The 18,229-nt window shown below is 43.4% G+C and overlaps 1 protein-coding gene across 2 annotated transcripts in view; it reads right to left on the bottom strand.

Annotated features, from left to right (window-relative positions):
* Positions 1 to 14,204, bottom strand: part of NFXL1 (nuclear transcription factor, X-box binding like 1) — an 88,439-nt gene extending 74,235 nt beyond the window's left edge. The window contains exons 1-4 of one of the 2 annotated variants that reach the window (XM_045018824.1): positions 14,021 to 14,204; positions 11,139 to 11,306; positions 9,390 to 9,499; positions 6,273 to 6,406 (exon numbers count right to left, since the gene is read on the bottom strand). In XM_045018824.1, coding sequence (XP_044874759.1) covers positions 6,273 to 6,406; positions 9,390 to 9,499; positions 11,139 to 11,306; positions 14,021 to 14,204 — 596 coding nt within the window. Of the gene's footprint in view, positions 1 to 6,272; positions 6,407 to 9,389; positions 9,500 to 10,327; positions 10,347 to 11,138; positions 11,307 to 14,020 lie in introns of those variants that run through there. The other variant, XM_045018825.1, reaches the window with a different exon arrangement.
* Positions 14,205 to 18,229: the final 4,025 nt, after the last annotated feature.

Here is an 18,229-nt window from a genome sequence, read left to right as displayed (position 1 = left end):
CTGAGGTGGTTACCAGGTAAGAAATTTTATATTTAACAAACATGTAAAGACTGGACTGCAAACCTTTGCCACTGCAGGTTAACCATCTGTAGAATGCATCATATCACAGCTCATCTTTATTAGGTTGAGTGGTGGTGATAGGAGAGATTTTGAAGTTGACGAGTAAACATTTTAACACTGACACTGCACCCCACATTGTTCATAGTGATTCTTCATAGCAACCTAGTTCCTCACTAGGCTTTAAACTAGGTTTGATGGGGGCAGGTGACCAAAGCCCACAGGTAAGTCAAAAACAGGGAGACCTGGGAGAAGGGCCAGAATCGGGGGAGAGCATGGGCTGTTATAGCAGAAATAAGGGGGAGACAAGACAGAACCGGAAGGGGGAAATTAAATCAGTATCTTAGATGTCTGTATATTAATGTGAGAAATATGGGGAATAAGCAGGAAGAACTCAAAATGCTAGTAAATAAACACAACTATGACATAGTTGGCATCACAGAGACTTGGTAGGATAATACACAAGACTGGAATATTGGTATAGAGGGGTACAGCTTGCTCAGGAAGGACAGGCAGGGAAAAAAGGGAGGAGGTGTTGCCTTATATATTAAAAATGTATATACTTCGACTGAGGTTGAGATAAAAATAAGACAGACTTGCTGAAAGTCTCTGGGTAAGGATAAAAGGGGGAAAAACAAGGGTGATGTCATGGTAGGACAGACTACCAAACCAGGGAGAAGAGGTGGATGAGGCTTTTTTTAAAACAACAAACAAAATCATCCAAAGCACAGGATGTGGGGTGATGGGGTACTCTAACTACTCAGACATCTGTTGGGAAAAACAATACAGCAGGGCACAGATTATCCAATAAGTTCTTGAAAATATATTGGAGACAATTTTTCATTTCAGAAGGTGGAGAAACTACTAGGAGAGGCGGCTGTTCTAGATTTGATTTTGACAAATAGGGAGGAACTGGTTAACATTTTGAAAGTGGAAGGCAACTTGGGTGAAAGTGATCATGAAACGGTAGACTTTGTGATTCTAAGGAATGGTAGGAGGGAGAAAAGCACAATAAAGACAAAGGATTTCAAGAAGGCGGACTTTAGGAAACTCAGGGAGCTGGTAGATAAAATCCCATGAGAAGCAAGTCTAAGGGGAAAAACAATTGAAAACAGTTGGCAGTTTTTCAAAGAGACATTATTAAGGGCACAAGAGCAAACTATCCTATCTTTCCTACGCAGGGGGAAGGATGGCAAGAGACCAACCTGGCTTAACCAGATCTTCAATGATCTAAAAACTACAAAAAGAAAAAAAAGCGGGGGGAGAGGAGGGTGTCCTACAAAAAGTGGAAACTCGGTCAGATTACAAAGGATGAATATAAACAAAACACCACACGTATGTAGAGACAAAATTAGAAAGGCCAAGGCACAAAATGAGATTAAACTAGCTAGGGACATAAAAAGTAACGAGAAAACATTCTACAAATACATTAGAAGCAAGAGGAAGACCAAGGATAGAGTAGGCCCATCACTCAATGAAGGAGGAAAGACAATAACAGATAATGTGGAAATGGCAGAGGTGCTTAATGACTTCGTTTTGGTTTTCACCAAGAAGGTTGGTGGTGATTGGACATCTAACACAGTGAATGCCAGTGAAAATGAAGTAGGATCAGAGTCTAAAATAGAGAAAGAGCAAGTCAAAAATTACTTAGACAAGTTAGAGGTCTTCAGATCACCAGGGCCTGATGAAATACATCCTAGAACACTCAGGGAGCTGACTGAGGAGATCTGAGCCATTAGCAATTATCTTTGACAAGTCATGGCAGACGGGAGACATTCCAGAAGACTAGAAAAGAGCAAATATAGTGCCCATCTATAAAAGGGGAAATATGGACAACCCGGGGAATTACAGACCAGTCAGCTTAACTTCTGTATGTGGGAAGATAATGGAGCAAATAATTAAGAAATCAATTTGCAAACACTGGAAGATAATGAAGTGATAAGTAACAGTCAGCATGGATTTGTCAAGAACAAATTGTGTCAAAACAACCTGATAGCTTTCTTTGACAGGGTAACAAGCCTTGTGGATAGTAGGGAAGCCACACATGTGGTATATCTTGACTTTAGTAAGGCTTTTGATACTGTCTCGCATGACCTTCTCATAAACAAACTACGGAAATACAACCTAGATGGAGCTATGATAAGGTGGGTGTATAACTGGTTGGAAAATCATTCCCAGAGAGCAGTTATCAGTGGAAGGGCATAACGAGTGGGGTCCCACAGGGATCAGTTCTGGGTCTGCTCAATATCTTTATCAATTATTTAGATAATGGCATAGAGAGTACACTTATAAAGTTTGCGGACAATACCAAGCTGGGAGAGGTTACAATGGCTTTGGAGGATAGGATTAAAATTAAAAATGATCTGGACAAACTGGAGAAATGGTCTGAGGTAAACAGGATGAAATTCAATAAGGACAAATGCAAAGTACTCCATATAGGAAGGAACAATCAGTTGCACACATACAAAATGGGAAATGACTACCTAGGAAGAAGTACTGCGGAAATAGATCTGGGGGTCATAGTGGATCACAAGCCAAATATGAGTCAACAGTGTAACATTGTTGCAAAAAACCAAAAATCATTCTCAGATGTATTAGCAGGAATACTGTAATCAAGACAAGAAATAACTCTTCCTCTCTACTCCGCACTGATTAGGTCTCAACTGGAGTATTGAGTCCAGTTCTGGGCATCATGTTTCAGGAAAGATGTGGACAAAATAGAGAAAGTCCAGAGAAAAGCAACAAAAGTGATTAAAGGTCTAGAAAACATGACCTATGAGGGAAAATAGAAAAAAATGGGTTTGTTTAGTCTGGAGAAGAGAAGACAGGATAACAGTTTTCAATTACATAAAAGGTTGTTACAAGGAGGAGGGAGAAAAATTGTTCTTAACCTCTGAGGATAGGACAAGAAGCAATGGGCTTAAATTGAAGCAAGAGAGGTTTAGGCTGGACATTAGGAAAAACCACTTCTGATGGTTAAGAAGTTAAGTACTGGAATAAATTGCCTAGGGAGGTTGTGGAATCTCCATCATTGGGGATTTTTAAAAGCAGGTTGGACAAACACCTGTCAGGGATGGTCTAGACAATACTTAGTCCTGCCTTGAGTGCAGCGGAGTGGACTAGGTGACCTCTCGAGGTCCCTTCCCATTTTATGCTTCTATGATTCTATATTATGATATGATTCTGACATAGTTATGATGCATTTTATGCAAGATAAGCCATGTGAGATCACTGGAAAGGGTATGATTTCCTGAATATCATCATCCTATTTGTATGCATGTATCATTTTTGTATCTGAAGTTATGAATATTTACTATGTCTCTGCATTTCAAATGTTACACCTGGGGAACTCCCACTAGACAAGACGCTTTCAGTCTAGACAGTGGGTGGGAAACGGCCCATTAGGGAAGGCCTTAGGAGAACACCTAGGAGCCTTCCTGAGAACACTAGAGACAGCCTCCAAGTAATGGCTGCTAGGACTCTGCAAGGACATGTAATGATACCACGTCTCTAGACTCCATCTTGGGATGTCAGTGTTCTTCCACAGACCAGCCTGGGAACCAAGCTTTGAAACAAAGGATTCCCACCCTATGCAAAAGCTATATAAGGCAGTGAGTGACATCATCTGGGGTTCTTCACTGCCCACACAAGACAACTCCTGGAGATACCTGAGGAACAAAGACTGAACTGAGGGAAGTGCTGAAGCCAGCCTAAAGGGATTTTTAACCTGCAAATGGAACACCTGGGGATTCCAAGCTGTAAGCAAGTGCAACTTGCCTCCTAAGAATCTGCAGCCTGCTTGTATAATCTCTTAGGGTGAGAATCTATTTTGTATATTAAGCTTAGTTTGTGTTTTTTGTTGATTGGCTAGAAAATCAGCTTTGATCTGTTTGCTATCCCTTATCACTCAAAATTAGGGCTGTCGATTAATCAGAGCTAGCTCACACAATTAATTCAAAAAAATTAATTGTGATTAATTGCAGTTTTAATTGCACTGTTAAACAATAGTATACCAATTGAAATTTATTAAATATTTTGGATATTTTTCTACATTTTCATATATATTGAATTCTGTGTTGTAACTGAGATCAAAGTGTATATTTTTATTACTAATATTTCCACTGTAGAAATGATAAAAGATAGTCTTTCAATTCACCTCATACAATTACTATTTTGCAATCTGTCATGAAAGTGCAACTTACAAATGTAGAAATTATTTTGTTACCTAACTGCACTCAAAACCAAAACAATGTAAAACTTCAGAGCCTACAAGTTCACTCTGGCCTACTTCTTGTTCAGCCAATATCCAAGACTCACAAGTTTGTTTACATTTAAAAGGAGAGAATGCTGCGCTCTTCTTATTTACAGTGTCACCAGAAAGTGAGAACAGGCATTTGCATGGCACTTTTGTAGCCGGCATTGCAAGGTATTTACGTGTCAGATATGCTAAACATTCGTATGCCCCTTTCATGCTTCTGCCACTATTCCAGAGGACATGCTTCCATGCTGATGACACTCATTAAAAAAATAATGCATTAATTAAATTTGTGACTGAACTCCTTGGGGGGAGAATTGTCTGCCCTCTGCTCTGTTTTACCCACATTCTGCCATATAGATCATGTTATAGCAGTCTTGGATGATGGCCCAGAACATGTTCATTTTAAGAACACTTTCACTGCAGATTTGACAAAACGCATAGAAGGTACCTATGTGAGATTTCCAAAGATAGCTACAGCACTGGACCCAAGGTTTAAGAATTTGAAGTGCCTTCCAAATCAGAGGGACGAGGTGTGGCGCATGCTTTCAAAAGTCTTAAAAGAGCAACACTCTGATACAGAAACTACAGAAGCTGAACCACCCAAAAAAACCCAACAATCACCACCAACCTTCTGCTGGTGGCAGAAATGAAAATGAACATGCATTGGTCTGCACTACTGTGGATTGTTATTGAGCAGAACCTGTGATCAGCATGGATGCATGTCCCTGGGAATGGTGGTTGAAGCATGAAAGGACATATGAATCTTTACCGCATCCGGCATGTAGCCTGCATCGCCGATATTTACAACAGTGCCATGTGAATGCCTGTTCTCACTTTCACATGGCATTGTAAACAACAAGCAGGCAGCATTATCTCCTGCAAACGTAAACAAACTTGTGTGTCTGAGCGATTGGCTGAACAAGAAGCAGGACTGAGTGGACTTGCGGGCTCTATTTGTTTTGGTTTTTAATGCAGGTTTTTTGTACATAATTCTACATTTTTAAGTTCAACATTCTAGACAAAGAGATTGAACTACAGTACTTGTATTAGGTGAACTGAAAAATACTATTTATTTTGCTTTTTACAGTGCAAATCCTCAAAAATATAAAGTGAGTACAGTACACTTTGTATTTTGTGTTGCAATTAAAATCTATATTGAAAATGTAGGAAACATCCAAAATGTAAATAAATGGTATTCTATTATCGTTTAATCACAATTTTTTTTTAATCGCTTAAGATCTCTTTTGTAGTTAAACTTATTTTTGCTTTATCTAAACCAATGTGTGGAAATCATAACTCAAGGGCAAAAGGCTGTTGATATTCCTCTCCATATTGAGGGAGGGAACAAATTTTGAGCTTCCACTGTACAGTTCCCTGTGCAGCACAAGACGGTATAATTTTGGGTTTATACACCAGAGTGGGTGCATGCCTGAGAAGCTGGTAGTCGCCCTAGCTGTAGCCTTCCCATGCAAGGGCTGGTCAAAGAGCCGTTGTTTAACTGGAGCTGGGTGCGTCCCTACCTGTATGTATGCAGGTGAAAGCGCAGGCTGGAGAGAGCTTTGCAGCTTGTCACAGCAATACAATGTAAAAAGGAGCCCAGGCTGGTAGGTTGGGAGGGCTCAGTGGTACCCCAGTTCCAGCTGGCACTCCGGCGGGGGGGGGGGGGGAAGAGGGGACGGGACCCATCAAAAACACATTTTAACCGAGGGTAAAACATGAGATCTGTACAACAGTCAAGTTGCTGTCTTCACATGTTGAAGTTTCAATGTAGTGATTTTTTTTAATGCTTCCTAAAACACAAACTGTTCCAGTGTGAGCTTCAAACTCACAGAACAATGTGAAAGCAAGTATGGAGGACATGTTTTCCAGTTACAAGTATTGTTATTTTTGAAGTGACTCCCGTTCTCACTTAGTCCTCAATCAAGGCATCTTTGTAAATGTAAAATGAAAAGCTTACCAAGGCCATGGATAATCTTTCTTCCCAAAATCATCATCTGTCAAGGGAGAAGATATAAGAAAAAGGCTGTCCTTAGCCCACTTTTGGATGCATGGCATGTGAAATATACAGAAACATCCAGAACAGCTCCAGACCTAAAAGAGAAACATAAAAGAAATGACTAGCACCTATTAAGCTTGCTTCTGATTAAATGAATGAAAAAACTAGTATCTAAAAGGGATGCCAACTTTAAACCTATTCAATTAAAAGAGGAGGTAAAACTAGTTTCATATACTCCTGTATTCACCTGCCAATTTTGATGATTTTACTACTACAGCTTCATACTGTTGTAAATGTTGTTCTCTCTTCTAATGCTGTATAAGTTTTTCCTGTTGCTTATGTGGGCATAATTACACAAAAGAAATACTAAAACATTTTTTCCCTCTCTAATCTTAGGTGTTATATGCAACAACAATAAGTCAAAGATTCATTCAGAAGTGTCAATTTTAATGTAGTGTCCCTTTTAAAGGGGGTACTTTCATAATTGACAAAGTTAAAAAAAACAAGTAATTTATTGTGGCCAGTTTCCTTCTGTGCTCCCCTTGCCATTACTGAAGTTTTGTGTTCTTGGTCCTGGCTGTATTTCTTTGCTGATCCTGAAGCGAAGTCATAATGGTATGCTCAGTACATCAGCCTGTGGCTGAGAATCAAGTGAAATAGAACAAATGCAGCTTTATGATTTCACAACAAAGTGAAACAGAAGGTGAGTTGGGAAGGAACATACTCTTTGTCTAAAAGATAACTGGAAACCTGCAAACAGGATAAAAACAGTTATGAAAACATCTCAATGGTGAATAAATTTGTACTGTCAGTCTTATGTTTGAAAGATTACTGTGAAAATTATCTCAAAGCAATATTATAGCAAATATCTATAAAAATAAACCCAATTTAGGGACACAACCTCCAGTGCAGAGACATGAATCAGGGTCTGTGTACATACATAAGTATGTATGCGTGTAAATCTTGTGCACTGCACAAGGAACGCAAGGCTGTAACACCTATGTCACAGCCCTCTGAGTTAAAAACATCCTTGTCTGCAAGTTTATAGTCTAACTTATGATGTGACGCCCTTTAGGGCATGTCTACATAGCCCATGGCAGAAAGTCTCCCAGTCCAGGTCAACAGACTCAGGCTCACGCTACCGTGCTAAAAAAAAACCTGTGTACGCAGCGCTTTGATGTCATGGCTTAGGCTTGAACTCTAGGTCTGAAGTCTACCCCCTACCCAGGGCTCAGAGCCTAAGCTGCAACAGTATTTTTAGCACAGTGACATGAGCCATACAAACCTGAGTCTGTCATCCCAGAATGGGAGGCTCACTGCCATGGTCTCCATAGACACCCTTAAAAGGTTCAGTGTATTGCAGGAACTAGACATAATGGGGTAAGTGAAACAGCTAAAGATATAAGTCTGAATTTCTCTTTTCTCTGGATTTACCCTTGGACATTTTAAAATGGAAGCCAGTTGTTTTACATTTAGCCTGTGAACGGCCAAGAGAGAAAAAATTTCCAATCTTCTGACTCAAAGTCAAAAGTGTGTTACTTCAGACCCACTAAGAAAGTTACTAATAGCTCAATAGCTAATTTCCAAAACTAACATTTATAAACAGTTGAGAGGTTTACTATATTTGAATTAAAATACTCAATGGAGAAAACTGTTAAGGATACAAGATGAGTAACAATGTGTTGATTTAAAAAAAACAAAACAAAAAACACAAAACAACTTTCATTCAAGCTTCCAAATGATTTTAGGTCTACTGGTAAGTGATGTCAACTGTCACAGGACAAATCAAATTAACAAACACAAAAACACAGACCTTGACACATTAAAAACGTACTTCATTTGTAAGAACCAAATGGTCTAATAAAAATCACATATCATGTGTTGTACAAGGCTTCTGTGAACAAGTTAAAGTCATCAGCTTTATTAGGTACATACAACAACTATCCTCCATTAAGTTACATTAAAAAAAAAGTAAAGTTTTTCTGCACGCTCCCTCTTTTGCATCAAGATTTGTTATTGCAAACCAAGGGCACAACCAGTCTGTTTCCCCTTATAATATTTACTACAGTGAAGTATGACAGGCCCGATCATGTTCCTATTGAATTAAATGGCATTTTTCAGCTGATTTCAGTGGGAGCAAGATTTGGTTGGAGATATGTTGGGTCATGGAAAAATGTGGCTACATGAAAAAAAAAATATGGAGGGGTCGTAATTTTGGCTATATTTATTCAACCATGCAGATCTCAATACCCAAACAAGTAAAATCCCACATTTCTCTCACTGTACCTTACTGACCCATTCTGCAATACTGTAGCTTAATTTTAGTTCTCGTTACTATATGATCCAATTGTAATACTCCCCTATTGCTGATTGTAACAATATCTTAACCAAGGTTCAACAATTGTAACCTTTTGAAGTGTAGACCCTATTGCTGCTGCTTTTTGCATCCGTGACTTTCTAAAATTTTAAAACGTGATCCTTATAATCCTGTGATCCTCAGGCTTGGAAGGACTAAGTTTTTATTGATAAATATCAAATCAATGTTGCTGTATACACACAAACCAATGAAAAAATATTTCCCTAGATAATCAAAATTTACAAATTTAAGTGACTGTGTATTTTAACAGTTATAAAGCTTAACATTGAGATTCAAAAAGGTAATTAAATAAATGTCTGACTCCCCTCCCCTAATTTTCTACAACTGTGAAAATTTAAATAGTTAAAAATAAAAATATAATTTTGATGGATAATATAAATAAAAATAAAATTATGTCAAGCTTACTTATACTGTACCATGCCCACAGGTTTGACAGGAACCTCACAGAACAAAAACCAAAATTCAAGTTATATATGCACAAGCTTTGATACTGCACAAACATGACAGTTAGCTGAAAAGTAAACTATAATTTTTATGTAGTGTTTAGCACTCCTAGAACTTTCATATTAATCCTCAGTACTCCAGTAAATCAGGCAAGTGTTCCTATTTAAATATTTAACATTTGCTTGAAACATATTAATAAAAGCAATTTAGCTGGTTAATACCTTGAAGACTTGTAAAATATCATGTAAAATACTTACAGCTTGGTTTCTCTTAACTGAAGCAATGCAAATCAAGCATGTCAAAGCCCCAGACTGAAATGCTTCATTCACATATTGTCTTGTACGTTCTAGTTCACTTGCATCACCATCTTTAATACACAAAAAACACAGTCTTCTTGTAAAACCATCAACAGTGTTTGATCCTCTATTTATATCTCTGAACATCCAAAGATAAGCACTCACAGTTAAAGATAATCAAGTGTTCATTTGTGCAGCATTATTTCCAAGCACAAGTCAAAGAAAAGTTCATGTTATTGTTTCATTGAGCTTAGAAGAGGAAAGAAAAAAAATAATCACACTAATCAAGATAGCAAGTCTGTTCAGTCAATTGGGTATAAAAAGTCAACAGGTGCACAGGGATTTAGTTAGTTTCATTTCATTTCCATTCTTGGGACCAAATAGCTAAATCCTGCAGCCCTCCTCCTCACCTGTATCTCACCAGATACTTCTTCCCCCCATCAAGTGGTGGCAAGTTTACAAAAGTTGCTACTCCCAGCTCCACTCACCAACTTCTGCCTCAAATAGCACACCTCCCATTCCCCAGGTGCTACCTATCCATGCCCTACTAGTCCAAACACAGCCCTGCCTGACCAGTTCTGCCCTGTTACTCCCATCATCCCCTCTCCTTCAATTTTCAGGACCTCTTCCATCACTACCATCCCACTTCCCTTGCCCCACCAAATAAAACAAAAATGTAGGCATGAAAGAACTGAGGAACAGAAAAGGTCCAGATACTACATCTCCCATGCATGCAACTGAGTTACCCAAGTTGCAGGTTTATAACAATTCAGCTTAAGGAGTTGGGATACAGGTAGGCATTTATTCTCTCTCCAAAAACAAAACAATACAAACCAATGAAAAACCACACAGTTCTGAAGCCTTATTTTGCAAACTTGAGACTTTTCTTCCCCATTTACCTAATCAGCCAGCCTCTCTCCTGAACTGTCTGGCCTGCTGTATAAATTGCATATGCAATTGTGATAAAGTGCTAGCAGCAGCATCCTAATCAATTGCTGCAGCATGAAGACTGCTGCAAGATCAGCTGTGAGCAATTAAACACTTTCCATTGTGGGATTATGAGCAGCTGGGTGGTAACAGGGCAGGGGGGGCAGCACACACAAGTGGGGCAATTTGCCCAAGGCCCTGCAGGGGCCCCCACAAGAATATAGTATTCTATAGTACTGCAACTTTTTTTTATGGAAGGGGCCCCCGAAATTGCTTTGCCCCAGACCCCCTGAATCCTCTGGGCAGCCCTGGTGGTAATACAGGCTAAAGGTGTCATTGGGAGGATATAAATAGAAGGAACAGGAAACAAGGGTGAGCTCAGAAGGGAAGCTCAGAGTGTGAGCTGTACTAAGGAGGGAAGCTATACTGAAAGCTTCTGCTACACAACACCTGCATGATGTTCTGTGCATTAAAAAAGGCAGAGGAATAAAAGAATACATGTCATGAAAGGAAAACAGCCTGGGAGTGTTTGTAACTGTGAAGTGACAGAAACAGTCTAGACAGCACAGCACACCAGGTAGTGACAGAGATACCCTGTGACAAATCTTCTACCAATCTTGAACACCACAGAAAATGAAGTACTTAAAGTCATATGTTAAGAACATTACAATATCAGAATAAATTATCTACCTCTATCAAAGCTTTTCAATATACGATGATTGTAGCATAAAAAGATTGGCATCATTGCACTAACAGAGAACTCAATATATTAAAATATTTTACCAGTTTGATTAGTATAAGTTGTGAATGTTTTGGCCAATATTTTTACATGTTTTCCTTCGATATCTTCATCTTCTTCAGAAGAGGAACTAAACTGGTCTTCAACAAACTTTTTTGCTGCTGCTTGATTAGCCTTCTTAATTTCATCAAATTTCTTCTGAGAAGATAATTCTGTATAAAAATACATTAAATTTTAATGCCATATTAAATTCTGCAGATTCCACTGTCCTTTTCTAGTTTTTTTAATATGGTGTTCTCAATAACTATTCTCTCCTTACAGACAGTTCAGCATTTTAGTGTTTCTAATGCAGCACAAGTAAACATGACTTAAGAAAAAAAAGTGTGCATCAGCATGAATGTTCACAGTTTTGGGAGTAGTTAAATTGCATCTGATGGACCAGTATCACTATTTCAAAAGAAATATTAATCTAACCAAACAGACACGTCCTATCAAAGTATGCTGGCTAGACAGTGCATATTGCTGCTTTAACTAAAAGCTACTAAAAACAGTATTTCTTTTTGTTGGTCAGGCACATAAAATTTCACAACTGTTTAGAACAGTGCATCTGTGCTATTTTGCAGAAACTTTGGAGGTACATTTAACTGTTTCTATTACTTTTACAATTGTGACTTTTGGGGCTCTCTCACCTGTCCAGTGCTTCACTACTGCAGTAATGGACCCATGCCACCACTTTGACATTAAGTAGCCTCCACATTGTCATTTAACAGATAATTTTTGACTATTGAGCATGATAGAGGGAGACTGGATCTGCAGTTGGGACTCTACTGCAAAGTCTCACTTCCTTCCTTTGGAGAGAGACTAATGGTCTTGATAAATGCAATCTTGCCCCACTTACGTTCATTCAAAATGCTACTGCAAAGATAATTTTCCTAGCCCATTTCTTTAACCATGTCACCTCTTTGTCTTTGCATCTCTCTACTGGCTCACCCTTTTTCATTGCAAAGAAACTATTTGCCTTCATTTTCAAACACCGTCACAACCTATCCCTACCCTATGTATCCCTTATTCAGTATCAAAAGGTTGATTCTTAACTCTGATCAACTGATGATACCAGCCTCCATCAGGCACTTGGTAAATTTTCAAACAAGAACTTCCATGCTTTCCCTGCTGTGGCACCTCACACTTGGGAGGATGTCCCCATCAGTGTTCCCTCTAATTTTTCCCATGCATGTGTGGAATGAATTTTATGTGTGACATCACTTCCATATTGGTGCACATAACAAAAATCATGTGGGGGGGGGACCCCTCAGGGCTGGGGTGCGGGAGGATGAGGGCTCCAGCTGGGGGTGTGGGCTCTGGGTGGGGCCAGGAATGAGGGGTTTGGGGTGTAGGCTGGCCAGGACTACAGCAGGGAGAGAGGACTCCCCCCAACTCTCTGCCCCGCTGCAGCAGGTCCATGCTGGGGACAGCGGGGAGAGGCACCTCTCGCTGCCACAGCAGGTCCATGCTGCAGGGGAGGCACCTCTCCCCATGGCAGCCCTGAACACCTGCGCAGGGCTTAATAGGCAGCTGCATGGCCGTGCAGCTTAGAGGGAACTTAGGTCCCCATAACTATCTGCAAAGCTACCTCATATCCACCTTCATAAGTCTCATCTGACATGATGCAGACAAAAAGCTTGGTAATTGTTAGGCTGCTGATATACTGAGCCAACTGCCCATCCTGTCAACCAATACTGTTTCACTGTTCATGTGTACTCCCCCAATTGTCTGTATCTATCTGTTATCCCTTAACTTATATTTAAATTGTAATCTCTTTGGGGCAGGGACCATCTTTCTGTTCTGTTTGTACAGCATCGAGTACAATGGAAACCTGGACCATGACTAGGTCTCCCAAGCACTTCAATAATATAAATGAATATGAATAAAATCACAACTTGTTAAGAGTCCAACAAAGTGTAGTAGCCATAAAATCAGATACTATAGAATTAGAGATGCAAAAACTAGGCCATTCATTTCATCCCCATGCCAAGTGCAAGTCTGCTCCCTACAATGTATTTATAAGTGCTTTAAAACTAGACTTAGCAGAAGTCTTCTTTGCTTTCCTTGAGAGCCTATGCCATGACCCAACACAGCTCACTGTAAATAAAGAGGAGTTTACTAATAAAGAGAAGATGGGCGAGGCAAAGTGTTTTATTGGACTAATTTCTACTGATAGAAGGGACAACCTTTTGAGATTCACAGAGCTTTTATTCTGGCCTGGAGAAAATAACCACAGTGTCACAGCTAAATACAAGGTAATACAGACTGTTAAGCATAAGGGGTTAAATATTTATAAACTTTTCCATGTCCCTCATCAACATAGCAGCTCAGTATTTCACAGACAGCAAATGTATAACCACAATACTCCTGTGAGATACTGATAATCTCCATTTTACACACAGGAAATGGTGGCAGAAACTAGGGGCTAGATTATGGGGCCCTTGTCCACACTGGGGAGCACTTATTCACATGAGCAGCCGCACCAAAGTCAAAACCAGACTTCACATAAGATATCGCAGCCATCGCTTGGGACAATCACTACAAGGGTGCAGACTGTGAACCTTGCACAGAAATGTGGGAAATCAACAGCGCCACTCAGGGGAGCGGGGGCTCACCAGCGTGGGCAAGGCAGGGACACCCTGGCACAGCTGGGAATTAACTCAGGCCTCCCGCTCCGCAGCCCTGTGATGTCGGGTACCTCTGGCTTGCGCGGCGGAGGCTTCAGGCCCGTTAACGAAGCCCCTCTGCGTTGGCCCCAACCTGCCAAGGCTGCTGCCCTGTAAGCTGGGGCCGCCAGCGGCTCAGGGCGCCGTGGAGCCTGCCGGAGAGCGCAGCCCAGCGCGGCCTCCGCCTGCCCTGGCTGGGCCGCCCGGGGGATACTCACCACTGGCTCCCAGGGAGCTGCTGCCGGTGAGCGGGACACAGGCAGTGCCCGCCCCTCTCCCCCGCCCGGGCCCGGGCCGGGCGCCGCCGCTAGCTCCCCCGCGGGCACAGGGCCCGTTCCCGGCCTGGCCGCCGGCCCGGGCTCGGCCCCTGCCCCGGCCGGCCTGGCGCCACGCCGCCTCCATCCCCGGCCACGTGAGAGAGGCGCCGCGCAGCCCCCTCGTCCGCCCGGCTCCTGGGGCCGGACTCCCCCGCCCGTCAGCCGCCGGCTCCGCTAGCCGGGCAGCGTCAGCGGCGTGGTACTAGCCCCGCCCCTTCCGCCCGAGGCCCCGCCCCCAGCTCCCGGGCCGCCGGGCAGCCCGAGCGTGCTCCGCCCACTTCTTTCCTGCCGCCCTGAGAGAGGCTGGACGGGAGGCGTCTCAGGCAGGGAGGAAGGGAAGAGAAATGATCACAGCTCTGGGCCCGGTTATATTTACTCATCTTTTACTGCGTTGCGCGTAGCAAGGTCAAGTGTCATTTAACAGGGTTGCGGTGTTTGTGTTGTTTAATAAATAATTGAGTCCAAACTACACTTTGCAAAATAATGTTCTAATTATATTGATATTTATCGTTCCTTTTTTTATTGCTCATTCACCCGCTAGTGTGCAAAATTCAGTCATTCATAATAGGCAGGGCCGGCTCCAGAGCCCAGCGGGGCAAGCGCCTGCCTGGGGCGGCCCTTTCCCGGGGGGGCGGCAGGCTGGGCCGGCGGACCTGCCGCAGTCATGACTGCGGAGGGGACGCTCGGCCGGCGGCTCCAGTGGACCTCCCGCAGGCATGACTGCGGACGGTTCGCTGGTCCCGCGGCTCGGCTGGACCTCCCGCAGGCATGCCTGCGGCAGCTCAAGCGGAGCCGCCGGACCTGCGAACCGCCCGCAGCCGCGGGAGGTCCAGCCGAGCCGCGCGACCAGCGGACCCTCTGCAGTCATGCCCGCGGGAGGTCCGCTGCTCCCGCGGCTCGGGGGCGCCTCCCGGGCATGACTGCTTGGGGCGGCCAAAAACCTAGAGCTGCCCCTGATAATAGGTCTCTGAATTAGTGCACGTTAGCAGGCACTATTACATTGTTTTAATTACACTTTATAATCTACATTTCATACAACCTCTCATAATTAGGATCAAGGCATGTTAGAACTCAGGCCTGGTCTACACTATGGGTTTAAACCGAATTTAGCAGCATTAAACCGATTTAACCCTGCACCCGTCTACACAATGAGGCCCTTTATATCGATATAAAGGGCTCTTTAAACCCATTTCTGTACTCCTCCCCGACGAGAGGAGTAGCGCTGAAATCAGTATTGCCATGTTGGATTAGGATTACTGTGGCCGCAAATCGACGGTATTGGCCTCCAGGCGATATCCCACAGTGCACCACTGTGACCGCTCTGGAAAGCCATCTGAACTCAGATACAGTGGCCAGGTAGACAGGAAAAGCCCCGCGAAGTTTTGAATTTCATTTCCTGTTTGCCCAGCGTGGAGCTCTGATCAGCACGGGTGGCGATGCAGTCTCAAATCCAAAAAGAGCTCCAGCAAGGACCGTACGGGAGATACTGGATCTGATCGCTGTATGGGGAGACAAATCTGTTCTATCAGAGCTCCGTTACAGAAGATGAAATGACAAAGCATTTGAAAAAATCTCCAGTCTACGATAGACAGAGGCCACAGCAGGGACTCAGCACAGTGCTGCGTGAGAAGCGTAACGGAAAGCCAAAGAATCAAATGGACGCTCATTGAGGGAGGGAGGGGGGACTGAGAACTCTAGCTATCCCACAGTCCCCGCAGTCTCCGGAAAGCATTTGCATTCTTGGCTGGGCTCCAAATGCCTGAAAGGTCAAAAACATTTTCCCGGGTGTTTCAGGGTGTATGTCGTCAATTGACACCCTTCCCCCACCCCCAAAGGAAAAGGGAAAAAAATCTTTTCTTGCCTTTTTTCAGTGTCACCCTATGTCTACTGCATGCTGCTGATAGACGGGGTGCTGCAGCACTAAACCGCAGCATCCACTCCCCTCCCCTCCCCGGTGGCAGACGGTACAGTACAGAAGGACTGATAGCTGTTCTCATCATCATCCTGTGAGTGCTTCTGGCTGGCCTCGGTGAGCTTGGCCGGGGGCGCCTGGGTGAAAATAGGAATGACTCCTGGTCATTCCCAGCAGATGGTACAGAATGGCTGGTAACCGTCCTCATCATAGCAACTGGGGGCTGAGCACCATCAGCCTCCACCCCTTTCATGTCTAAAGAAAAGATTCTGTACTGCCTGGACTATCATAGCAGCGGGGGCTGGGCTCCTCTCCCCCTCGCACTCTTTAATGTCCTGCCTGGACTATCATAGCAGCTGGAGGCTTCCTCCCCCTCATTTTATCTCACTAAAAACTCAGTGTTTCTTATTCCTGCATTCTTTTTTACTTCATCACACAAATGGGGGGACACTGCCACGGTAGCCCAGGAGGGTTGGGGGAGGAGGGAAGCAACAGGTGGGGTTGTTGCAGGGGCACCCCCTGGTGTAGGGGCACCCCCTGGTGTAGGGGCATGCAGTTCATCATTTCTGCGGGATCTCTGGGGCTCTGACACAGAGCAGCTGTGCTCTCTGGTTCTCTAGTACACTTGCCCCATATTCTAGGCAGGACTGACTCTATTTTTAGACAAAACATAGACTGACTCTATTTTTAGACAAAACATTCCCATTTTTGCCTATGCACCCCCGGCCGACCTCAGCGAGGCCAGCCAGGAGCACCCATGATAGCAGCAGATGGTACAGAACGACTGATAACCGTCATCTCATCGCCACTTTACAATGGCATGGCAGACGGTGCAATATGACTGGTAACCGTCTCTGGTACCTTGCAAAGGCAAATGAATGCTGCTGTGTAGCAGTGCAGTACTGCATCTGTCAGCAGTATCCAGTACACATACGGTGACAGTGACAAAAGGCAAAACGGGCTCCATGATTGCCATGCTATGGCATCTGCCAGGGCAATCCAGGGAAAAAGGGCACGAAATGATTGTCTGCCGTTGCTTTCCTGGAGGAAGGATTGAGTGACGACATTTACCCAGAATCACCCACGACACTGTTTTTGCATTGGGATCTCAACCCAGAATTCCAATGGGCAGGAGAGACTGCGGGAACTATGGGATAGCTACGGGATAGCTACCCACAGTGCAACGCTCCGGAAATCGACGCAAACCTCGGTACATGGACGCACACCGCCGAACTAATGTGCTTAGTGTGGCCGCGTGCACTCGACTTTATACAATCTGTTTTACAAAACTGGTTTATGTAAAATCGAAATAATCCCATAGTGTAGACATACCCTCAGTGTGCATAGTATATAATATTCATTTGTTTTTGTTGTTCTGAACTCACTTTATGTTATAACTAACAAAGGGCTTGGCTACACTTGCAGATGTCGAGCGCTGTGAGTTAAACCAGCCTTCATAGAGTGCAGTAGGGAAGCGCTGCAATCTGTCCACACTCACAGCTTCAAGTGCACTGGTGTGGCCACTTTTGCAGCACTAGCAGTGGCATTGGGAGTGGTGCATTATGGGCAACTATTCCAGCATGCAAGTGACTGCAATGTGCTTTTCAAATGGGGTGGGGGTGGAGTGTGACAGGGAGTGTGTTGTGTGTATGTGGGGGGAGAGAGAGTGGGTTTTGGGGTGCTCAGAGTGTGTCAGCATGCTGTCTTGTAAGTTCAGACCCCCCACTCAAAGCAAACGGTAAGTGTTTGCTTTTTGTCGGAGCTGATAAGCAGCCGGCTTCTCTGAAACGGAGCTTTGAAAGGGCATTTCCACATTCCTGCAGCCGATTTCACAACAATGACAAGAGTGGCCACTTCACTTAAGGGGATTATGGGACATTTCCAGAGGCTGATCACAGCACAGGAACGCAACACCTCGTTCACACTGACGCTGCAGCGCTCCAGCAGGGGCGCAGCAAATGTTATTCCACTCGCCGAGGTGGAGTACCAGCAGCGCTGTAGCTGCAGAGTCAGAGTGCTCTACGTGCCTTGCCAGTGTGGAAGGGGAGTGAGCTAGGGCACCCGGGGCTGCTTTATTACGCGGTAACTCACAAGTGTAGCCAAGGCCAAAGGATCATCTTGTAAAGAGGCCTGACTGGATTCTTGTTTTTAGTTTTCTATAACCAGCAAAATACATGTATGACCTCTTGGCAAGTAAA

Source organism: Mauremys mutica, chromosome 5 (genome assembly GCF_020497125.1).
Source record: "Mauremys mutica isolate MM-2020 ecotype Southern chromosome 5, ASM2049712v1, whole genome shotgun sequence".
In the NCBI taxonomy this organism is placed as follows: domain Eukaryota; kingdom Metazoa; phylum Chordata; order Testudines; family Geoemydidae; genus Mauremys; species Mauremys mutica.
The sequence above is the reverse complement of the archived record's forward strand: the minus strand, read 5'-3'. Positions and strand labels throughout refer to the sequence as shown.